The 26,624-nt window shown below is 43.8% G+C and overlaps 1 protein-coding gene across 1 annotated transcript in view; it reads left to right on the top strand.

The window, feature by feature from the left end:
• STARD10 (StAR related lipid transfer domain containing 10) overlaps window positions 1–13,135 on the top strand; it is a 42,072-nt gene extending 28,937 nt beyond the window's left edge. Inside the window, exons 3-6 of the mRNA XM_075198348.1 lie at window positions 4,896–4,999; window positions 6,807–6,924; window positions 10,596–10,648; window positions 11,745–13,135. Coding sequence (XP_075054449.1) covers window positions 4,896–4,999; window positions 6,807–6,924; window positions 10,596–10,648; window positions 11,745–11,972 — 503 coding nt within the window. The 3' untranslated portion in view covers window positions 11,973–13,135. The remainder of the gene's footprint in view (window positions 1–4,895; window positions 5,000–6,806; window positions 6,925–10,595; window positions 10,649–11,744) is intronic.
• The last annotated feature ends 13,489 nt before the right edge of the window (window positions 13,136–26,624 follow it).

Genomic DNA, 26,624 nt, shown 5'->3' with positions numbered 1-26,624 from the left:
AAGCATATTACAGAGGTGTGAGTGGATACTACACATGTAAGCATATTACAGAGGTGTGAGTGGATACTACACATGTAAGCATATTACAGAGCTGTGAGTGGATACTACGCATGTAAGCATATTACAGAGGTGAGAGTGGATACTACACATGTAAGCATATTACAGAGCTGTGAGTGGATACTACGCATGTAAGAATATTACAGAGGTGTGAGTGGATACTACACATGTAAGCATATTACAGAGCTGTGAGTGGATACTACGCATGTAAGCATATTACAGAGGTGAGAGTGGATACTACACATGTAAGCATATTACAGAGCTGTGAGTGGATACTACACATGTAAGCATATTACAGAGGTGTGAGTGGATACTACACATGTAAGAATATTACAGAGGTGAGAGTGGATACTACGCATGTAAGAATATTACAGAGGTGTGAGTGGATACTACGCATGTAAGAATATTACAGAGCTGTGAGTGGATACTACACATGTAAGCATATTACAGAGCTGTGAGTGGATACTACGCATGTAAGAATATTACAGAGGAGTGAGTGGATACTACACATGTAAGCATATTACAGAGGTGTGAGTGGATACTACACATGTAAGCATATTACAGAGGTGTGAGTGGATACTACGCATGTAAGCATATTACAGAGATGTGAGTGGATACTACACATGTAAGCATATTACAGAGCTGTGAGTGGATACTACACATGTAAGCATATTACAGAGCTGTGAGTGGATACTACGCATGTAAGAATATTACAGAGGAGTGAGTGGATACTACACATGTAAGAATATTACAGAGGTGAGAGTGGATACTACGCATGTAAGCATATTACAGAGGTGTGAGTGGATACTACGCATGTAAGCATATTACAGAGGTGTGAGTGGATACTACGCATGTAAGCATATTACAGAGCTGTGAGTGGATACTACACATGTAAGCATATTACAGAGGAGTGAGTGGATACTACACATGTAAGCATATTACAGAGATGTGAGTGGATACTACACATGTAAGCATATTACAGAGATGTGAGTGGATACTACACATGTAAGCATATTACAGAGGTGAGAGTGGATACTACGCATGTAAGCATATTACAGAGATGTGAGTGGATACTACACATGTAAGCATATTACAGAGCTGTGAGTGGATACTACACATGTAAGCATATTACAGAGGTGAGAGTGGATACTACGCATGTAAGCATATTACAGAGGTGTGAGTGGATACTACACATGTAAGCATATTACAGAGGAGTGAGTGGATACTACGCATGTAAGCATATTACAGAGGAGTGAGTGGATACTACGCATGTAAGCATATTACAGAGATGTGAGTGGATACTACGCATGTAAGCATATTACAGAGATGTGAGTGGATACTACACATGTAAGCATATTACAGAGGTGAGAGTGGATACTACGCATGTAAGCATATTACAGAGGTGTGAGTGGATACTACACATGTAAGCATATTACAGAGGTGAGAGTGGATACTACACATGTAAGCATATTACAGAGCTGTGAGTGGATACTACACATGTAAGCATATTACAGAGGTGTGAGTGGATACTACACATGTAAGCATATTACAGAGGTGAGAGTGGATACTACGCATGTAAGCATATTACAGAGGTGTGAGTGGATACTACGCATGTAAGCATATTACAGAGCTGTGAGTGGATACTACACATGTAAGCATATTACAGAGGTGTGAGTGGATACTACACATGTAAGCATATTACAGAGGTGAGAGTGGATACTACACATGTAAGCATATTACAGAGGTGAGAGTGGATACTACGCATGTAAGAATATTACAGAGCTGTGAGTGGATACTACACATGTAAGCATATTACAGAGGTGAGAGTGGATACTACACATGTAAGCATATTACAGAGCTGTGAGTGTATACTACGCATGTAAGCATATTACAGAGGTGTGAGTGGATACTACACATGTAAGCATATTACAGAGGTGAGAGTGGATACTACACATGTAAGCATATTACAGAGGTGTGAGTGGATACTACGCATGTAAGCATATTACAGAGGTGTGAGTGGATACTACACATGTAAGCATATTACAGAGGTGAGAGTGGATACTACACATGTAAGCATATTACAGAGGTGTGAATGGATACTACACATGTAAGCATATTACAGAGGTGTGAGTGGATACTACACATGTAAGCATATTACAGAGCTGTGAGTGGATACTACACATGTAAGCATATTACAGAGCTGTGAGTGGATACTACACATGTAAGCATATTACAGAGGTGAGAGTGGATACTACACATGTAAGCATATTACAGAGGTGTGAGTGGATACTACGCATGTAAGCATATTACAGAGGAGTGAGTGGATACTACACATGTAAGCTTATTACAGAGCTGTGAGTGGATACTACGCATGTAAGCATATTACAGAGGTGTGAGTGGATACTACACATGTAAGCATATTACAGAGGAGTGAGTGGATACTACGCATGTAAGCATATTACAGAGGTGTGAGTGGATACTACACATGTAAGCATATTACAGAGGTGAGAGTGGATACTACACATGTAAGCATATTACAGAGGTGTGAATGGATACTACACATGTAAGCATATTACAGAGGTGTGAGTGGATACTACACATGTAAGCATATTACAGAGCTGTGAGTGGATACTACACATGTAAGCATATTACAGAGCTGTGAGTGGATACTACACATGTAAGCATATTACAGAGGTGAGAGTGGATACTACACATGTAAGCATATTACAGAGGTGTGAGTGGATACTACGCATGTAAGCATATTACAGAGGAGTGAGTGGATACTACACATGTAAGCTTATTACAGAGCTGTGAGTGGATACTACGCATGTAAGCATATTACAGAGGTGTGAGTGGATACTACACATGTAAGCATATTACAGAGGAGTGAGTGGATACTACGCATGTAAGCATATTACAGAGGTGTGAGTGGATACTACACATGTAAGCATATTACAGAGGTGTGAGTGGATACTACGCATGTAAGCTTATTACAGAGGTGTGAGTGGATACTACGCATGTAAGCATATTACAGAGATGTGAGTGGATACTACGCATGTAAGCTTATTACAGAGGTGTGAGTGGATACTACGCATGTAAGCATATTACAGAGATGTGAGTGGATACTACACATGTAAGCATATTACAGAGGTGTGAGTGGATACTACACATGCAAGCATATTACAGAGGTGAGAGTGGATACTACGCATGTAAGCATATTACAGAGCTGTGAGTGGATACTACACATGTAAGAATATTACAGAGCTGTGAGTGGATACTACACATGTAAGCATATTACAGAGGTGTGAGTGGATACTACGCATGTAAGCATATTACAGAGGTGAGAGTGGATACTACGCATGTAAGAATATTACAGAGGTGTGAGTGGATACTACACATGTAAGCATATTACAGAGCTGTGAGTGGATACTACACATGTAAGCATATTACAGAGGTGTGAGTGGATACTACACATGTAAGCATATTACAGAGCTGTGAGTGGATACTACGCATGTAAGAATATTACAGAGCTGTGAGTGGATACTACACATGTAAGCATATTACAGAGGTGTGAGTGGATACTACACATGTAAGCTTATTACAGAGCTGTGAGTGGATACTACACATGTAAGCTTATTACAGAGCTGTGAGTGGATACTACGCATGTAAGCTTATTACAGAGCTGTGAGTGGATACTACACATGTAAGAATATTACAGAGCTGTGAGTGGATACTACACATGTAAGCATATTACAGAGGTGTGAGTGGATACTACACATGTAAGCATATTACAGAGGTGTGAGTGGATACTACACATGTAAGCATATTACAGAGGTGTGAGTGGATACTACGCATGTAAGCATATTACAGAGCTGTGAGTGGATACTACGCATGTAAGCATATTACAGAGGTGTGAGTGGATACTACACATGTAAGCATATTACAGAGGTGTGAGTGGATACTACACATGTAAGCTTATTACAGAGCTGTGAGTGGATACTACACATGTAAGCATATTACAGAGGTGTGAGTGGATACTACACATGTAAGCATATTACAGAGGTGTGAGTGGATACTACGCATGTAAGCTTATTACAGAGGTGTGAGTGGATACTACACATGTAAGCATATTACAGAGCTGTGAGTGGATACTACACATGTAAGAATATTACAGAGGTGAGAGTGGATACTACGCATGTAAGCATATTACAGAGGTGTGAGTGGATACTACGCATGTAAGCTTATTACAGAGGTGTGAGTGGATACTACGCATGTAAGCTTATAAGAGGTGTGAATACACTACAGGAAGTAGCTGCTGTCCTTTAAGCTTACAATCTAATGAAGGGTGCTGAAGCCTTTTCCCCTGCTGCAGAGGAATTTAGGCAGTGTAATGACATTTGGATATCTTGCTGTGATATCTTGTTATGACGCAGGAACCTTGGATAGATAGAAAAGACTTGTACAGAATATACCTAAATATTCCTAAAGCTGCACAAACACCAGGGGCTTAATGGCGAGATTCACAGCAAGGGCCTGATTCATTAAGGATCTTAACTTAAGAAAATTCTTTTTTTCAGTCTCCTGGACAAAACCATGTTACAATGCAAGGGGTGCAAATAAGCATTCTGTTTTGCACATAAGTTAAATCTTGACTGTTTTTTCATGTAGTCAGTCGTCCCCAAATTGTATTCCTTATTATTGTATATTTACAATATAATCTCTGTGAAATTTGTGGGCCCTATAGCTGACTTCTGGGGGCCCCCGTAATCCACCAGTGTGATACCAACGTTAGTGAATTGAGCCAAATGACTAAACCGCCATTTCCCATCTGCCCTCAGGGAAGTGTCCTAAACCACTGAAGAACCGTGATGTCATCACGCTGCGCTCCTGGCTGCCAATGGGAAGAGATTATATCATCATGAACTACTCTGTCAAACATGCGGTGAGTGCGATTCCTGCAGCCGAACTGCGCGGAATACAGAGACGCAAAGTAGTTATTTCATAGCGCCAGCGTTATAGAACCTGTCTTAAAGGGGTTGTATCGCATGACAGTTACACGTCCCCCCACTTCCAAACACTCAGCGAGCCAGATAACTGGAACCCCAGACAGGGGCGTAACTAGATATTTATGGCCCCCATCAAAAATTCTGTAAGTGCCCCCAGGTACTGCTCTCACATGGGGCATTGTCGGGTAAGATGGGCCCCCAGACCAGCTGTACCCCCCGCTTGTATGGTATTTACACTCTTGACGCAACATTGCGCTATTTTCTCAGCCTTCGTTCTCTGCCGCAGTTATTGCTGCTGGAGAGCACTGAAATATGTGTCCTGGGGGGTGTTCGGGCTCCCGACTCTCCACCTACATCAATGTACAGTATAGCCACACTGAGGGGGCTTTCCAGGTAGATATTTCCCAGAGGTCCCCATCGTCCAGGGCTGTTATGTGGGTTGGGAGAACTTGTTTGTTTAGGACGGCAGTGACCCCGAGGTCGGATCCGTTGCACTAGTTGGGGATTGAGCAGCATGGTGTCTCAGTGGTTAGCACTTCTGCCTCACAGCACTGGGGTCATAAGTTCAATTCCCGACCATGGCCTTATCTGTGTGGAGTTTGTATGTTCTCCCCGTGTTTGCGTGGGTTTCCTCCGGGTGCTCCGGTTTCCTCCCACACTCCAAAAACATACTGGTAGGTTAATTGGCTGCTATCAAATTGACCCTAGTCTGTCTGTGTGTGTGTGTGTGTGTGTGTGTGTGTGTGTGTGTGTGTGTGTGTGTGTGTGTGTGTGTGTGTGTGTGTGTGTGTGTGTGTGTGTGTGTGTGTGTAATTTAGGAGATTCAGATTGTGAGCCCCAATGGGGCAGGGACTGATGTGAGTGAGTTCTCTGTACAGCGCTGCGGAATTAATGGCGCTATATATATAAATAGATGATGATGATGATGACTGGTAACAAAGTGTAGTACATAGATTTGGCACTAAGTTATAGAGATACAACTACAATATGTCCTAGTTATTATTAGGACCCACATGCCTGGACATATTGTCGTCATCCCCTCTATAGATCACACCGCCTGCGCGGTGCAGTCATATCGCCCTCTGTTTAGTCACGACACAATCTGTCCCTTTAGCTGTTGTACTAAGCGTTCTGTCAACACAGATGTACGGCTTATTATAGAGCGTCTGACTGCTCTGTGGACATCTTATCTTATTTCCATGTGCTGAGATAATACCGGCTCTGGATCCCCTCCATGAAACTAGGTCACTTTCCCCTGCAGCCTGGAACAACACATATTACTGCAAATGATATCTATAAGCCGGGGACAGGCGGAATCAGGAGACTGCGGCTGCTCAATGTTACTGGGATAGTACATAACATAAATATGTGGATAACGTGTTATCAGGGAGTAGTGGGTGGGGCTTCACCCCTTCTATGCCGCTAGGCTTTTCCTGTAGATACGACCCCATATTTGTATAGTATGTATAGTACCCCCCATTGCCAGCGCTTTACTCAACATGTGCACAAAATAATATTAATGTGTAAACAGAAGAGCTGGGCCAACCATGAAATGTGAGACATTTGTGTTCCAAAGAGCTTACAGTCTAATATTGTATAGAGCTGCCTATACTGACGACAACAACTGTCTCAATAGTTATTATGGAACTACAAGTCCCAGCATGTCTTCCCAGCCAGTGAGTCAGCTTTCATGAATGGATGAACAGGTTCTAATTTGTATTTCTTATATTGTTGTTGTTACAGAAATATCCCCCCAAAAAGGACTTGGTGAGAGCGGTGTCCATACAGACAGGATACCTCATAGAGGGCGGGGCCACAAATAGCTCCACCCTCACCTACCTGGCACAGGTGGACCCCCGAGGTGAGTCTCACGTACTGAAAGGAACGGATGATATTTTATCACTATCTGCTTCTTCCTTACTTATAATTGGATGATAATTATTAAAGAAAAAAATGGTCATTTTCCCATGAACGTTTTCGCCTATTTATCCTCACAGCGCACATTGCAGCCCCCACGCGTTATACTTTTTATTTGCACTGTTTTGAGGATTTTTATTTTGTGACAAAACCTCATCTCTAAAAACATCCATGTTCCTGCTCACACCCTTAATTACATGGTTTCCTTTTATTTTCTATAAAAAAACTGTTTATTCTATTTATGTTGACAGTGAGGAGACCCTGGGGGCGGTTATCATGATTTTACTTTGTAATTACACTTATAGATATTTATACATATATACTTATTAATGTGCTCTCCGTATAACATGAGCTTTGATGAAGCAAAGGTCATCCCACTAAAATCAGTGGCTGAGGTATGACTCCTGCTGCCTCCCAGGTACATAGGTGTCTAATTACTTACTAGAGGCTAATCTATACCTCCACTCATTAGAATATATCTTGTCCTTTCTTTCTGTGCATAATACCCAATTATGTCCTTGCCCAGCCGTCCACTATCATCATCATCATCATCATCATTTATTTATATAGCGCCACTGATTCTGTAGCGTTGTACAGAGAACTCATTCACATCAGTCTCTGCCCCATTGGAGCTTACAGTCTAAATTCTCTAATATACACACACACACACACACACACACACATACACACACAGAGACAGACAGACTAGGGTCAATTTTGATAGCAGACAATTAACTTACTAGTATGTTTCTGGAGTGTGGGAGGAAACCGGAGCATCCGGAGGAAACCCACGCAAACACGGGGAGAACATACAAACTCCTCACAGATCCACCACCACCACCATTTGCGCGTAAGCCCAACGTGCATCCGTAAATCAGGCCAATCTGTGCGAAAGTACATGCTACAGTGTAAAGTAGGGACAAACGACAATGAGTCTTTGATAGGTAATTTCTAGAGATGGGCGGGTCCGGTTCCCCGAGAACCGAACCCACCCGAACTTTGCCTATCCGAGTACCGAGCTGAGTAGCTCGGTACTCTCCCGCTCGCTCCGAATCCAAATCGAGGCCGAACGTCATCGTGACGTCGTCGGATCTCGGGGCTCGGTTCTCGCGGTACTTCAATATTATAAATACACGCCTCCACAGCAATCCATCGCCATTTGACAGAGGGAGAGAGCAGGGTGTAGTCACAGGCTGATTAGAGCAGGGACAGAGAATACAATATTCTTCTTGCAATTTCTATAACAAAAATCGCTAGAGAAGAGGGAGGGTAGAGGTTTATTTTTATTTTTTTATTTTTAGCACTCCCCAGTGCTTTTGGGGTGTCCCCCATAATTGTGCATAAATTTTTCTGGCTGTCAAAAGTCATATCTGTCAGCAGTATCTACCAAATAATTTTTAGCACTCCCCAGTGCTTTTGGGGTGTCCCCCATTATTGTGCATAAATATTTCTGGCTGTCAAAAGTCATATTTGTCAGCAGTATCCTACCAAATAATTTTTACCACTACAAGTGCTTTGCGCTCAGAATGGATTCAAAGCAGTCCACATATGATCAGAATGAGCAACCAGGTACTGTCACCAGTCCTGATGTTAGTGTTCCCAGTACGTCATCTGGGCAAGGCGATGTCAAACTACAGAGTGTTTCGAAATCAGTCCAAAAAACAAAACAAAATAAAAAAAAAAATTACTGTGTTGAAGCGAAAAAGAAGTGTTACTGAGCAAAAGTTAAGTGCCAATAAAAAAAAAATTGCCAACATGCCATTCTACACACGCAGTGGCAAAGAGAGAATGAGGCCTTCACCTTTGGCTATTAGTGGCAGATCCCAAAAAGTTACCGAGCCTACAGTTGGTGCACAACTACTGTTACGCGTCAAAGCCGAGCTGCAAGATAACAGTAAGGCATTAGAGGATAATGTTTGCTCTGATTCACAAATGACACCAATCCCTGTGGAGAGTCCATCCAACAGTGGTATGTCTAATCGTGAGCATTCTGTTAGTGTACCTATAAAGAAGGGCCCTTTCAGCAGTTCTGCTGATGTGTACCTGAACAGCCCGAGTGTAGCCGGTGATACACAAATTGAGGATGCCACTTTGGAAATAGAAGAGGATGAGGGGGAGATTTATGGAGGTGATGAGGGCGCTAATGAGGATGTTGATGATTATGATGCAGGCAGATACCAAATTGCCTTTCTCAATTTCTATTTATATTCTAAATTATATAACGGCTGAATAGTTTTCTATTTTACTCCTAGGGGAGAGGGGATCTGATGCAGACAGATACCAAACTGCCTTTGTCCATTTCTTTGTATATTCAAATTTCTAGTTCTACAGTCTATGCAGGCTGTTTTTTTTTCTATTTTACTACACGTGGATGGGGGGGGGGGATCTGATGCAGACAGATACCAAACTGCCTTTGTCCATTTCTTTGTATATTCGAATTTCTAGTTCTACAGTCTATGCAGGCTGCTTTTTTATATTAAACTACAAGTGGAGGGCGGGGAGGGGGCATAGATAGCCACCAAAGTACCGTGGTCCATTTAATTTTACTTTCTAGGTCCACATTCTGTGCAGGCTGTTTTTTTATATTCAACTACAAGTGGAGGGCGGGGGTGGGGCATAGATAGCCACCAAAGTACCGTGGTCCATTTATTTTACTTTCTAGCTCCACAGTCTGTGCAGGCTGCTTTTTTTATATTCAACTACAAGTGGAGGGCGGGGGGGGGGGGGGGGGGCATAGATAGCCACCAAAGTACAGTGGTCCATTTAATTTTACTTTCTAGCTCCACAGTCTGTGCAGGCTGCTTTTTTAATATTCAACTAGAGGGTGTAGGGTGTAATATACACCCAAAGACGATGGCTACATTGCCAATAATCAAAGATGGAGGAGGTAGACAACCAGGTTTGACTGTATAATTTGCAGACAAGTGTTCGCATTAAGGATGGCCTACCAGGGATTAAACTGTTTTTTTCGTAATTTATTAGCTTTAGAATTACCTCACTTATCTAAGAAACTGGTGGAGCACTAAATTAGGTTATTTTAGACCAAAAAAATTGTATTTTTTTCAAAAATAGCGAAACAAAACCAAAACCAAAACATGCAAGGGTGGTTTTGCAAAACCAAAACCAAAACACAAAGGTAATCCAGATCCAAAACCAAAAACAAAACCAAAACACGGGGGTCAGTGACCATCTCTAGTAATTTCAGGCACAAGTCATATTTCAAGTAGAAGTATTTTTTCCTGGAAGATGTAGAACCCAGATTAATGATTTTAGTTAGGCAATATTATTTTTGAGTGGAGTTACCCTTTAACATGGACTGGTATAAATAGGTTGACATGGCTGAGAAGTTAAAGTATACAGCAACTGTAATTATTATGTAAAATTGATCTCTATACCCTGTGACCCCTCTACCACCGAGTGTTGGGTCATCACAATTTCCTATCAGCTCCATAGCCGTTGGGCAGTTGTTGGAGAATTGGCAATCACCCGTCACAAGTCGGCTTGGTGCGTCTACGGCGTATATGTCTGGGCAGCCCGGTCCTCTCAGAGCCCCAGTGCTATGTCGAGAAGATGGAAATGTGATGGAACTAATGTTTGGTTTCCTATGTCCTTTAGGTTCCTTACCCAAGTGGGTGGTGAACAAGTCCTCACAGTTTCTGGCCCCAAAAGTAAGTGAAAAATAATTGTTAATCTTGGGATATGAAGGAAACTGGTCTCTTATTTTTATGGGAATATAAAGCTACACTTGTTCAGGTCTATTGAGAAGTATGAAGCTGACAATAGTGACTACTTGGTTACTGCTTCACAACTGTAGAACAATCCAGCCAAATTTAGTATAAGAAAGAGGGAGAATGACACACAGACCCAGTAAATGTTATTCATATTTGGTGTAGGTACCAGAGATTACCTTAACATCTAAGGCAGTGGATTCCAACTTTTTCAGTTCAAGGCACCCTTAGGGTCTCCAAAATTTTTTCAAGGCACCCCTAAGCCAAAATAATTACCAAGTAGTCCCCTGCCTTGCTTACCACTGGCCCTGGCCGAGGCACCCCTGTAAGTTCTCCAAGGCACCCCAGAAAGCCTAGGTGCACAGTTTGGGAACCAGTGATCTAAGGAGTTGTAGATGTTGCTCCAGAGAGCTAGAGAGATGTCAGACGAGCGTTGTACCTTCTTGCCTCTTTCATACAGAAGCGGGAACTTAAGTCCAGATGACCCACCAGAAATTGGACACCGACGAGCATGTAGGTCTATCACCTTGAACTTCAAAAACCTCATCTTCTACATCTAGCTCCTGTGTCCTCTTTTTGGTGTCTGGTTTCCTGGTAGGTCATCTCTCGTCACTATAGTGGTCTTCTGATCCCAACTCTACCTGATGGAAGTAGATTCGCCTAAAGCGTTCAAAAGTTTTATATAACGTTCGTCTGATAACTCCCAGGATCTCTGTAGAAGCATCTACAAGACCTTGAACGTCGCCATCACCTTACAGATTGTATGAATGTTCCCAGTTCCAACCTTGTAATACCCGAAACAACAAATTATCAATAAATACAGACAAAGTAAACTCTCAATTAATGAGGAAAAGTAAAATAAGGACACAAGACTGAGTGTAACAAAAATTATTTGTGAGAACCTTCCTTAAAGAGTTATCACAAACCAGAGCTGTGACATTGGGAAGGGATAGGTACCGGATTATTGGTTTGACACCAGAGACAGTTTTGCTGTGAATATTAGTAGTAGTTATAGTTTCTTTTTCTGTGTCACCAGGCCATGAAGAAGATGTACAAAGCCTGCGTCAAGTACCCAGACTGGAAGAAAAAACATAACCCCCAGCACAAGCCCTGGCTTTACCCCGAGCAGAGCAGTCTACCAACCATCCGCCTCTCCGAGGTGTCCGTCCAACATGCCGACTCACTGGAAAACATAGATGAGAGCAGCGTGGCTGAGACCAAGGATGACCGGGGAGAGGCCAGCGATGACGACAGCGTCAACTGAGGACAGAGAGCCTCCACCAGACCCTTTTTACCATTTTGGAGGCCAAGAGTGGTCCTATGGCTGTAGGGTCAGTGGAGATGGACAGCGGGATCTAGTGGGTTTTAAATGGGTAGAATTAGTTTTTATACAAACCCCCCCAAGGGTGCTGGGCAATTTGTATTTTGGTCCTGTGTCTGTAACCACTTCACCGGCAGAGATGGCAGCGCGGCTCCGGTCTGGAATTGGTCACTTAGTCGTGCCGCCAAGATCATGTGACAACTGGAGGTCACCCTTTAGGTACAGCACTATCATGAATCCATAAGGTCATATTCTATTTGTTTTCAGAGATTTGGAAACCACAACATAACGGAATAAATGTTTCAGTAATTTCCTACTTGATAGTGACTTTCTGCGGCTGTAAATGTGCTTCATGTAGACAGGAAGTGACTCCATGATGGATCGGCAGCCGCGACCTGAGAGGCATCAGAATAGGTCGTGACTGGCAGCGTTCACGATGGAAATATTATATAGTTTAATTTTATTTCGCTTGGCAGGGATAAGTAAGTCCCTGTTTTTAAAGCACTGATCATCCTAACAATGTAACGTGAACATATGAGCACACTAATGTCTTTATCAGATTAAATGAGTTATGAGGGTAAGGGTCATTTATGATAAAAAAACTTGGATGAGCGGGGTTATTTCCTTTGCACCACTGCCGTATTTAGATATCGTGCACGGGACGCGCCCTATTCCTCCTCCCGCCTCCGCGCACACGCTTGGAATGACCATCTGTGGGATCGTATCCACTAAAGGACTGTGATTGCCAGTAAAGTATAAATGTCGGATCACTCTTAGCTGCCACCACTATTTTCTGCTAAAGTAGTTTGCAGAGTGGTCTATACCATCTCACAAGAAGTCTCTACAGCCTTTGCGCTGTGTCCGCAATTTTGCACATTCATAAATGACCCTTAGAATGTTGAGAACAGGAAGTAATTTACTCCAGACGGTAGTTACAAACTTACAGTTTTTAAACCTTTAGAATGCTGCTGAATGTGTCTACCTCTCATTTGCATAGAATGATAATAACACCAGTGAAGAGCTGCCAGCAGAAGAGAGGGGACAAATTAAAGGATAGTTTCATCTCAAAATAATGTCTGTAATAAAGAGAATATTTGCCCAAGAAAGACGTCTGTTTTTGTTTTATTTTTGTGATCCCAGAAACACTGCGTGATATTCCTACATAACCTAGGGGGAGTTGGAAGTAAGGGAGGGAACTAGATTGGTGGAAATTGTTGGGGGTAAAGATGTCAACAGGGGGTAAGGTTTGGAGGGGCGGCCGGCTCTTACCATCCATCCTGGACTCCATGGTTTCTTGTCAGCTTTGCCCACAGCAACCAGAGGTATCAGGCCTGCTGGTACCATGTTTTGTTGGAAAATATGTATGTTTCGGCCTAATATATATAAAGGAAGCCACTTGTTTGACAATGTAATTATCCTTTTAGATGTGCAAAGCGCTTTGATAACAAGTACATAGAGTGTACACGATATTGCAGATGGAGCAGAGTGGATTGCAGGGCGCCAACATTTTTCTGCAAGTAAATCTTGAGCTATTCTCTGCTGCCCTTATCAGAGATCTGTTACAATGCAGCAAGGCTTCTCCACAATACCCATGGTGCACTATTCACTGAAATAAACTCTACTCCATCTGTATTGCCTCATAGAGCTTAAAATGTAGGGATTGATCCAAAGAACAGACTGTAGGGCTCGGTAGAGATGTAATAACAGCAAATGTAAACATTTTACCGAAATGATGGACAATGTAACTGAGGACAGAGGGTGTTGGGGGGATAGTGGACATTGCCCTCTTGAAAGCACCCCAAAAGATGGATGGAGGAGTATGTTTACCCAACAACCAGCTAGGAGAGGTTTTCTTTATTTCCGTTGCGCCAGGAAACGAGGCTGGATACGATTGTATCCAATGCATAGATTAGCGCAGAGCTCTGTCCTATCCCAGCTCTGCCTGATGATATATCGAGTTGGCTGAATAGTAAAGGAACAAAGGGGAGGTCTTTAGTAGAAGCTGTAGGAGGCCGTGTACAAACCAGAACAGAGACAGGTGCTTGGCCGTGTCAATTACGGTAATTTTAGGGGATCAGTGCTCTGGTCGTAAAATAACAACTCTCAGGGACTCTGTAATTAGATCAGATGCCGGTCTGATAAGTGCAGCAAAGGTGGATCCTGTGGACCTGTTCCCCTCCAAATGTCTAATCATCATTTATCTAGAATATAGCGTCGTAGGTGATCGGTCAGCTTTATACACAGAAGTTATACATTCACATATTTAGTATTATTATTATTATTATTATCTTTGACTTATAAGGCACCACAAAGGGTCCGCAGCGCCATACATTACATATACAGGAAACAGAACCAAGACCCAACATGATACAAAAATGTATACAAACACAAGTGACAGGGTAAAGCAAATCCGATTATATCTGGGACAGATAGTGAAAGGGATGGTAGAAATCAGCGAGAAGAAGGCCGAAGCTTAAGAAAACAGGGAAGATAGGGCTAGGGAAGCAGGACATGAGGTACAGAGGGTGATGGAATAGTAGAAGGAGCACACAAGGAAAGAGGGCCCTGCTCCTGAGAGCTTACATCCTAAAGGGAAGAGGGAGACACAAATATGGTGGTACTAACTGGGGGAGAGAGCCGGGACACGGGAGTTAGGAGGAGGACTGATAGACTGGAATAAAGAAATGAGTCTTAAGGGCACACTTGAAGCCTTTGAGAGTAGATGCTACCCTGATGGAACGTGGAAGATCGTTCCACAGCTGGGGAGCAGCCCGGGCAAAGTCCTGGAGACGAGAGTGAGAGGAGGTGATCAGTGAAGTAGTGAGGTGGCGGTCACAGGCAGAGTGGAGGGGGCAGGTAGGAGTGTGGGTAGAGATGAGATTGGAGATGTAGGGAGGGGAAGATTGACTAAGAGCTTTAAAGATGAGGGTGAAGAGTTTACATTTAATTCTGTAGGGTATGGGGAGCCAATGTAGTGACTGTTGGAGGGAGACTGCAGAGACAGAGCAGCGGGAGAGAAAAATGAGGCGGGCAGCAGCATTGAGGATAGACTTAAGAGGATCAAGGCGAGAATCAGGTAGGCCAGAGAGAAGGAGGTTACAGTAGTCAAGGCGAGAGATAACAAGCGAGTGAACAAGGGTTTTCTCAGCTTCTGTGGTGAGAAAGGGACATATCTTAGATATATTCTGAAGGTGGAAGTAGCAGGATTTTGAGAGGGACAGAATGTGAGGCTTGAATGAGAGGGTGGAATCAAGGATGACCTCAAGGCATTGGACTTGGGGGACAGAGACGAGGGTAATAGAGAGGGGGGGGAAGAGTCCTGGCAGGGGTGAAGACTATAAGCCCAGTCTTGGAAATATTGAGTTTAAGAAAGCGTTGGGAAATCCAAGATGAGATGGCCTAGTTTAATATGCCTTTAAGTATATACTTTAAAATCGAAGCCCCGTTGCTCTGGCTAATCTGTCCTGGTCATAACACCGGCTGCTGCAGGATCAGTTCAGACAGCAACCCCCGGAGCATTGAACACCCCGGAGCATTGGACACCCCGGAGCATTGAACACCCCGGAGCATTGAACACCCCGGAGAATCGAACACCCCGGAGAATCGAACACCCCGGAGCATCGGACACCCCGGAGCATCAAACACCCCGGAGCATCGAACACCCCGGAGCATCGAACACCCCTGAGCATCGGACACCCCGGAGCATTGAACTCCTAGAGCATTGAACACCCCGGAGCATTGAACTCCTAGAGCATTGAACACCCCGGATCATTGAACACCCCGGAGCATCGAACACCCCTGAGCATCGGACACCCCGGAGCATTGAACTCCTAGAGCATTGAACACCCCGGAGCATTGAACACCCCGGAGCATTGAACACCCCGGAGCATCGAACACCCCGGAGCATTGAACACCCCGGAGCATTGAACTCCTAGAGCATTGAACACCCCGGAGCATCAAACACCCCAGAGCATCGAACACCCCGGAGCATTGGACACCCCGGAGCATTGGACACCCCGGAGCATTGAACACCCGGAGCATTGAACACCCGGAGCATTGAACACCCGGAGCATCGAACGACCGGAGCATCGAACGACCGGAGCATTGAACACCCCGGAGCATCGAACACCCCGGAGCATCGAACACCCCGGAGCATCGAACACCCCGGAGCATCGAACACCCGGAGCATCGAACACCCGGAGCATTGAACACCCCGGAGCATTGAACACCCCGGAGCATTGAACTCCTAGAGCATTGAACACATGGTGCTCCTAGAGCATTGAACACATGATGGTGCATCGTGTTCTACAGTGCAACGCAAAATGCGTCAGTTGGCGTTTAGGTGGCGCGCGTTGATAGTGGCATTTAGCAAGCGACAACCAGACACTGCTGGTGAAGGATGCAGCCAGCACGTTACTATGGGTGAGAACTGAAGTAGTTAAACTACAACACAGCCGAAAACTGACCTTGAGGAAAAAGCCATTTCTTGTTATCTGAATGGCAGCAGTTTCCATGACAACCCATTGGGTATTCCTTACTGGCTGTCAGTCTGGTGTATCTGATGGACGTGCTGTGTAGCCCACCTTACACAAATGGCATTCAGTGTGGACGGAGCAACGGCATCTTCTGCTGCGCAAATAAAATACGTAACGTTAAATTGTTTCATTGAGAAGCTGCCAAAACAAGTGATATTTTCACAGCTGACTGGAGTCAGGGGCAGATCTGATTTGACATTTCTAATTTCATGGCGTTTTGTTTCAGTTAAAAAAAAACATTTTTAGTTTTTGGGCTTAAAATCATAAACATTTTGCGTCATTTACATATGAGTAAAGGTTGATGTTGGTAAACTGATATATAAAGCCATTTTTAATGACATATGTAACCCAATAAAGTTCACCTATACAACTTTATATACCTCCTAGAGAGGCACTTTGTATTCTCAGCCTCACACCTCCAGTTATTTGCTGCTATATTACAATCTGCACATCATCATCATCATCATCGTCGTCGTCGTCGTCGTCATCGTCATCGTCATCGTCATCATCACCATCACCATCATCATATATTTATATAGCGCCACTAATTCCGCAGCGCTATACAGAGAACTCACATCACATTTATTACTCTGCACTCTCCATCTTGGGCTCTCTCAGGGGGGTACCTGGGGTCCCCTGTCTGCACCCCCCACACATTTTCTGTAAATGGCCGATAGCTGAACCTGCCAAATCCCAATAAGGTGTCATTCCTGCCCCCAGCACATTACACGAGACCCCGACCTCTCTCCGGCGTCTCCAGTTGCAGAACAAATCGACTTATTCCCCGTAATACAGAGCAGAGTGCGGATAACTGAATTCTGAGGAACGTGAGGCTGCAGCAAACATGGAGCTCGCTGTTCACAGAATCTCCCGGGGAGCAACCAGCTCTGAGCTGATACAACTGAGCACAGGAGGAGAACACTTAGTACATGAGAGCTGCAGACCCAGGTTATAGAGCAGATTGTTACCCAGACACTAGGATCCAGTCACTCAGGGACTGCACCGATTATTACCAGATGCTTCTGAACAAACGCAGCGAAAGTATCTGTACATGAGCCGCGTTCATATAAAGGACATTAACATTGGTATATACGGCTATAAGCTCTCGCCACCCGTTCTAACATCAATGTTACCAATCACTGCAGGCATAATGGGTTATTTACATCTGTGTATTGTATTTAACATCTGTCATGTTTACAATACTATCCATGTATCAGTCACATGAGGGCAACCTGCAGCCAATGAGATCATCAGAATGTTCACAGCACAGAGTATATCAGGAGATTAGTGATGTGTTAGTGAGGACAGGGCTGCATGTGACAGAGGCAGTGACATGATGTGAGGAGAGGAATGAAGGCAGCAGGAAGCCACAGACTGAGAGTTATATAGTGGAAGGAGCAGGGTCCCCAGCAGCACAGAGTGTATCAGGAGATGAGTGATGTGTTAGTGAGGACAGGGCTGCATGTGACAGGGGCAGTGACATGATGTGAGGAGGGGAATGGAGGCAGCAGGAAGCCACAGACTGAGAGTTATATAGTGGGAGGAGCAGGGTCCCCAGCAGCACAGAGTATATCAGGAGATGAGTGATGTGTTAGTGAGGACAGGGCTGCATGTGACAGGGGCAGTGACATGATGTGAGGAGGGGAATGGAGGAAGCGGGAAGCCACAGACTGAGAGTTATATAGTGGAAGGAGCAGGGTCCCCTACAGCACAGAGTATATCAGGAGATGAGTGATGTGTTAGTGAGGACAGGGCTGCATGTGACAGGGGCAGTGACATGATGTGAGGAGGGAAATGGAGGCAGCAGGAAGCCACAGACTGAGAGTTATATAGTGGAAGGAGCAGGGTCCCCTACAGCACAGAGTATATCAGGAGATGAGTGATGTGTTAGTGAGGACAGGGCTGTATGTGACAGGGGCAGTGACATGATGTGAGGAGGGGAATGGAGGCAGCAGGAAGCCACAGACTGAGAGTTATATAGTGGAAGGAGCAGGGTCCTCCTGCAGCACAGAGTATATCAGGAGATGAGTGATGTGTTAGTGAGGACAGGGCTGCATGTGACAGGGGCAGTGACATGATGTGAGGAGGGGAATGGAGGCAGCAGGAAGCCACAGACTGAGAGTTATATAGTGGAAGGAGCAGGTTCCCCAGCAGCACAGAGTATATCAGGAGATGAGTGATGTGTTAGTGAGGACAGGGCTGCATGTGACAGGGGCAGTGACATGATGTGAGGAGGGAAATGGAGGCAGCAGGAAGCCACAGACTGAGAGTTATATAGTGGAAGGAGCAGGGTCCCCTATAGCACAGAGTATATCAGGAGATGAGTGATGTGTTAGTGAGGACAGGGCTGCATGTGACAGGGGCAGTGACATGATGTGAGGAGGGGAATGGAGGCAGCAGGAAGCCACAGACTGAGAGTTATATAGTGGAAGGAGCAGGGTCCTCCAGCAGCACAGAGTGTATCAGGAGATGGGTGATGTGTCATTGAGGACAGGGCTGCATGTGACAGGGGCAGTGACATGATGTGAGGAGGGGAATGGAGGCAGCAGGAAGTCACAGACTGAGAGTTATATAGTGGAAGGAGCAGGGTCCTCCAGCAGCACAGAGTATATCAGGAGATGAGTGATGTGTTAGTGAGGACAGGGCTGCATGTGACAGGGGCAGTGACATGATGTGAGGAGGGGAATGGAGGCAGCAGGAAGCCACAGACTGAGAGTTATATAGTGGAAGGAGCAGGGTCCTCCAGCAGCACAGAGTGTATCAGGAGATGGGTGATGTGTCATTGAGGACAGGGCTGCATGTGACAGGGGCAGTGACATGATGTGAGGAGGGGAATGGAGGCAGCAGGAAGTCACAGACTGAGAGTTATATAGTGGAAGGAGCAGGGTCCTCCAGCAGCACAGAGTATATCAGGAGATGAGTGATGTGTTAGTGAGGACAGGGCTGCATGTGACAGGGGCAGTGACATGATGTGAGGAGGGAAATGGAGGCAGCAGGAAGTTACAGACTGAGAGTTATATAGTGGAAGGAGCAGGGTCCACAGCAGCACAGAGTATATCAGGAATATTGTTGTTGCATGTGTTGTATTGACACATGAAAGTCCCATCACGGAATTAAGTCTCCAGAGAAAGTGGCTCTTTGTCCCTTGATGAGTGTATCCTGAAGTTGATAAATACAGCAGCATTCTGTGCATCCCTTGTGCTTCTCAGCCACAGATCAGATTCACCTTCATACTGGGTACACAGGGTGTTACTGTTTTTCTTTGTTTGCCTATTTATGAGTCTGTTTGTGATTATTCTGTATCTGAATGATCTGTGTAGATACTAAGTGCAGTTTTTTCAATTTTTGCAACATAATTTTATGTATGTACAAGGTGATTGTTTACGTTTATTGCTACATTTATACATATGAAACTCTGTCCCAGATACACACATACCAGCAATCTACTAGTGCCAAGAAGGTTCTACAACAGATCAGATTGTTTGCCACACTCTGCAGAACCAATAACACAGATCCCATTGCACAGACCTGATTGCTCTCATAGTGAGGTCCCACAGACCCCATTGTCAGCAATAAATTCCCAAGTTACCTCCTAACTTTAACTATAAGTCCCAGCATGCAATGTCAGATTGCATGCTGGGATTTATAGTTCCACAACAGCTGAGAGCCACAGATTGCCTCACTGTAACTGATGTTCAAAGTAGTAGAATCAATTAAACATTATTTTTAAAAAGTTAATTCATAACGGATGTTAAAAGGTGATTCTAGGGGTAGAAGGCTTCTAATAGTCAGGGAAATGTGATGAGACCCATTTAATAACGTTATTTTTGAGTATTACCGTCAACCAACTCCTCGCAAAGGTAGTTCTGATTTAACCAAAGAAGTATAGCTCTTATTATAAAACTGCACACAAGATGTAACACATATATATATATATATAAGAAAACAGGGATACTCTGCACTCTCCAAACACATAATCAATGCTATATCAAGTACTGTTCTATATTAAAAACAGGGAATGTTAGTTCCACATATTGCAATATATGTTAAGCTGACCAACTGACGCCAAAGTCTTCCCATTCTGGTCAGTCCTAACATGATCAAATGCTATGCTATTTTATCTGGGCTTAAGGCTTACCTGCACACAGCTTTTAAAGGCAAGTCTTTCCCTAGCACTAGCAGCCATGGGAGACCTGGGACTCACCTGACACAAGTTGTAATTATATATGGATATATATTATAAAAAAGTATATTATAAAAACTTAAAAGATTTTGTTTACCCTATTAGCATAGGTGTTCATACAATACATTACATTCATTGCCTGTTTTATAAATACACAAGTCATTGTGTGTGTTTGTTTGTACCCTGTCTACGAATAAAGAGATCAGAATGAGTAATATAAAGATTTTTCAGATCATCGTTCTTATCACATGAACATCTGAAATAATGTGCAGATATTTTCTACACAGGACGTTTAGGTCCCTACCCTCTATTACACAATATGTACAGCTACAAAGACAATCAGGGGCCTGTCACTAAGTGTGGGCGAGGGGCCGCCCTCTGCCTTTCATGTTCCTCCAGTGTGAAGCGATGTTGGCTCAGTAAGTGACTGTACAACTGATAAAGGTTCAGAGTAAACAGTCTATAAATACTCTGAGTATTCTGCGCAGCCCCAGGAGATCCTTCCGCCCACGTAATATAATCCCACTCAAGGCAGCCAGCGTCCCTGTGATGAACATCAGTAACACACACAGCCCAGAGCGCCGTCTCATTATGGAGACATTTCTTCCATGGGTTATCTCGGTGACAGTGACCTCGCTCAGGGTACATCCACTAAGGCGTCTCGTTCCTGCGCCTGAACTGCGGTCCGTTCACAGAGCTGCGTGAACAGCGATTGTGAGCGTCAGAGGGATCAATAATCCCTTATAAAACATCCACATGACCTGCATTCTGTTCAGTGGCAGCAAAACAGAACATAGCTCCAGGGGCAATGCCCATGTGCAGGCCTGGCACCAGGCAAACACGCTACATACCTTTATCATGTACATCTGTCCAGTGACATGTTATACTGGCCACTGTGGGTGGCATTTAGTAGCCAAATCTTCATGAGTTAATGGGATTTCTATAAATGTGATGATAATTTCTTAGAAACATAAACACCAGTGATATGTAACTGTGTAATGGATTACGGCTAATCAGACGCCTTATTTCATGTATAGACAACAGGCCGATTATATTCAAGATGGTCAAGTTAAGGTCAATCGCTGATACATACGAGATTTGTGTAACTACCAAAAAGAAATAAACATATACCAATAAGAGACCTTTTAAAATTTTCTTACCCCTCGTCCCCCCCATCATATCAAGCTATAGATATGTGTAATAATATTAGGGGGGGGGGTGGCTTCCCCTATCAGCAGCATACTGATGCACATTACGGGAATTCACGATACAGCAATTGTAGCATCAGACGACGTCCTAAGGATTGTAACGTCTCGCGGGAGCAGCGGCATAAGGCTGAAAGAAGAACGTGGCGATCTGGAAGAGTTACAGAAATATTTCCCCCACAATGGAAGCTCTAAACATATGAAGAGATCGTTCATCCCTGTACGGAGGCAGCGGCGTACTTCCAACTGCCCAGATTAGAGGAAACTGTTCCGCGATCAGTACATCTGTCAGTTGGGAGGTGTGCCCCTTCAATGCCATGTGTACCAGCTAATGGTACACCCGTAGTAGGCATCTTCTAAAAGACCAACTGGTACAAACAGTTGAACAAGCGCAGGGAAATGAGCAGGGGCTGGCGGATATAGTGGGGCGACATCATCATCATCATAAACCCACTGAAGAGGCAAACACTTCCCACAGGAGCAACGCCTCCGCTTAATGCTTCATCATCACTGCTAATCACAGCGGTATCAGCACCGTAGGGGGACCCCAAAGGGTTTCACCAAATATCGTGACACCCCCTCCCCTCAGAAGCACAGAATCCGCAGCTATTCGCAGTGCTGAGGAAGCAGATGAGCTGCTCCGATAAGTTGGATAGAATACTTTGATGTCATTGTATGAATAAGGACTACAAGACCCTGCTAGTACGTACATAAAACGCAGATGGATATAGCGCTTTAGCAGGAAACGCACCAGACAGAGGCTGAGCACCCCTGAAATAATATTGTTCTGCGTCATGCAGGGAGCAGCGATTCTGATGTTCCCCAGCAGAACATGCCAGATATCGCGATACTGAAGGGTGTTACGTAATATAAGATATTCAAGAAGATTTGTATTATAAATACAAATGTAGTTCTGTAGAGTGTTTACCTGAAAATGAAAATGTTACAAGTTCAAATGCGGTTTATACTTAATACAATGTGCACTGAAAACTTTGTTCACAAACTTATGATTCCATCAGACATAACTGGAATAAATCTTGAGAGGGAGCCCGTAGTGGTTTCTTTATGTGAATTTCTCCAATACGTTACATCAGAAGGGCTAGGTCTCAGGGTTATTTCTCATATTATACCCAAAAAGAAATAAAAGAAGAATCCTAACGTAATATTGATCTTTTTAAAAATCGTATTTATTACATTCTAAAAATCACACTCACATAAAATATATTAAACTAGATGAAGTATACACAGGTACATGTGGCAGCTCTAGGCAGCTGCTTAGGGCACCAGGCTCTGGGGGCGCCTCTGTTGTCCCGGTGGAACCTGGGGCTGGGGTCAGTACGCACAGAACCAGCAATTACATTACTGAAATCTTTGCTCAATAGATTTTAACCCCCAACATCCCGAGGAGGAACCTCACGTGAGGTGCTGATGGGACCTCGCTTGTAACTGAATCTGCCCCATAGTTCCAGAACATGGAATAGAATGATTTAAAGTTGGTTACATTATATGGGGAGACAACTCCATCTGGTGGACGTCTGTAGAATCACACATCCTGAAGATAGGTTTGTCTACCAGAAGATAATCCTTTGTTTAGTAATGTAATACAGGTTACGTTCTAGCCCATTTTAATTCAGATCACACCTTGGCGTAACTCTTATTGTCTGTAAATGTGGACAGGAAATAAACAGAGGCTAGTTTGGGTCACTAAGGCATACAAAACGAAAGTATTGTGCAGTCTTTAAAAAATGAACTTAATTCAGGTATACAAACGTCTGTATTCAACTAGAAGTGGATCTGAAGAAAAGTCTCTTATTGAATCTCTAGTCTAGGTCTGCTCTGCTCTGGCAGACACAATACACTGCTGTTGAGTGCAAACATATCCTCTAGCTGCAAACACATGCTCTAGCTGCAAACACATGTTCTAGCATGCACACACGTGTTCTAGCATGCACACACAGCTGCCATCACTATCAATCAGCACTTACACCTGACCTGTAGCTGGTACAAGTGATACGACAGAAAAACAAGTACCTGAGAGACCCCCTTACTGTACTTACTACTTCTATACGCCCAGTCCCATACACATTCTGCCAATGAAATCGTAGGCTGTAGTAAGTGTCCTTTGCGCTCGTAGATGAATAGGACATCGCTGCGTTCTCCGGTGTTTAGCCCTTATCTAGGTATGTGCAGAGAAAATACGGCACATTTTGGCATTTACGTTCTCTAATGAACCAGGCCCAGGATTTGTAAACTCGAGCCACGGCGGAGGTGCGGAGTGTGACGTTTTATAGGTTTTTCCATTAACCCTCGGATGGAGGTTTGGTCTTTGCACACAATGGGAGATGATGCAGATATCAGGAACTCACTGGATTGGTGCAGATATCAGGGACATACTAGATCACGAGTAATACCAGGAAGCACAGAGACAGGATCCAAATATTCAGAGAAACTAGAGCTATACTGACATGAAGATCCGGCAACGCTGCTGCAGTCCCGGCTGTCCTGAATAGTCCAGGGGACATAAGAAGGCTGCGATGTGACTGAGGTCCCCACAGTAATAAATCGTAACATCTAGGAACCCCTGACGCCTCGGCTCCTTGTTTTATTAAGTAGAGCGAGACGTGTTCTTGGAGGATTGTTATACTATACAGAGTTAGAGACGTCTATGTGATGTTAAATACTTTCATGTAAAACAACACAAAAGTATTATAGAAGTGATACCTTTATTGGCTAACAATTATTTTTTTATTAGATTTGCTAGTTTTCAGAGCACAGAGGTCCCTTCATCAGGCAAGTTTACAAATAAATGACTGAAAAAAAGGCACAACATTTAAGAGCTGTTACATCAATAAATTTGTACGGGAGAGGGGGGGGCGGAGGGGATTGGGGGGGAATACATCATTATTATAAGCTAAAGTAATAAAAAGAAGGTTTTCGTTATGGATGGAAGAGTAAAAGCCTTATGAGTTCAGAGGTCTGCATCCTGGTGTGGGGTGTGAACTGTGTCCATGTAGTGGGTCATAAATCCAGGTATTAGATTGAGTCCTTTAGTCAATGACTGGAATGTTCTTATCAGCTTGAATTCCCATATGTTTCTCCCCCTGTCATTCTTAAAAAGACCTTTCAGTATTAGGACTTTTTAATCTGTCACACTGTGTCCTGATCCAGAGAAGTGTTTTCATGTTGGATTGTAGTTTCTGCTTGGTCTCTCCAATGTAAATTCCCTCAGGGCACCTTGAGAGAGGCTAAAAAGATGTGTTGGTCACTCTCAGATGAAATGCTTAATTAGCATGGCACTTTCTTTCTTCAAAAACAAGTTGCCTCCAACATTGCATATCACTCATAAATCTATAGATGAACAATACAGAAATCAGTACATTTGCAGTGATATACATTGGCGCACTGCAACACTAATTGAAATAAATTTATGCAATAAGTTAGTTCTAAGTGATCCAGACACAGTAACTGTCACTGATGTAAGTGCTTATAATCAACCAAAATACAGTATAACGTACGCCAAGGGAATACACTAAAAGTAAGCCCCCTGAGAAGCAGTACGCCAATTCTTACCACCCGTGGCGGAGTCGCCATCGTTCTGCTGCTCCGGTGAGATTTGTTGTGAACTGAAGAACTGATTTTTTCTTTTTTATATATAAATTCTTTTGAAAAAAAGAAATGTTCAGATGTAAAAACAGAATATTAATCATTGAGTTACACCAAACACATCAAGGAGATCACAACGATGATAAAACATGGGGCAGAATGTCTCAGAGTGATTAGCTACACAAGACTTATGGCACAACCTTCATTATCATGTGAAATAAAAACAAACACAACAAACAATTCTTGCGATTCCTTAATCTCCAACCAGCTAAACCAAGTGGATGTAAAATCTAAATATTTGTCATTAGAATAGAAAACAATTAAATTTTTAGTCCTATACAAACCAATTCTAATGAGCCAATCCTTAATCAAAATAGTAGATCGGGATCTCCAATGTATCGGTCTAACAGCTCTGGCTGCATTGTTCAAATGTAATAACGACTTTTTATACCTGGAGGCGGGAATGTCAGACAGGGAGAGCAACCAGCAACCGAGGGGTCTCTGAGGATCTCATGTCTGACTATAAGCTCCGAAAGCCTAAAGACTTTGCTACAAAATGGCGTTGTGACAGGATGGACCTCCTATACCACCCTGTCTGTTATGTTGCTGGGGACCTGGTAGACTTACTTTGTCACCATCCCCTTTCTTTATCCCAAATGCGCCCTCTAACCGCAGTAGGAGGAGCCTGCTGCCACCACCAGGCTCCTTAGTGGCACCTAGAACTGCATCCATCTGGGTAACTCCCGCTGCTAGTGTACCCCCTCACTAGGCACCTGGGCTGCCCCTGACCTCTCCTTCAGGTCAGGTTGCTGTGGATAGTTACCCCCTGGCTTATCACACTGGTCAGAGCTGCTGGTAGCGGTCAGAGCATTGGTACTGGATGCTGGGTCCAAACCTCAGAACAGCCGAATAATGGATTCGATTGGTCTAATCTGTAGGTCACAGTAATTACAGCAGGTAAGTTGGAGTCAAAACAGGATCTTGTAGCAGTTATGTTTATTAGCTCAAGTGTGATAATAAGAACAGTTACATGCTAGTTTGAGGTACTAGTGATATCCAGAAGTTACAG

Source organism: Mixophyes fleayi, chromosome 2 (assembly GCF_038048845.1).
Source record: "Mixophyes fleayi isolate aMixFle1 chromosome 2, aMixFle1.hap1, whole genome shotgun sequence".
In the NCBI taxonomy this organism is placed as follows: Eukaryota; Metazoa; Chordata; class Amphibia; order Anura; family Limnodynastidae; genus Mixophyes; species Mixophyes fleayi.
Note: the sequence above shows the minus strand (reverse complement) of the source record. Positions and strands in the feature narration are given on the sequence as shown.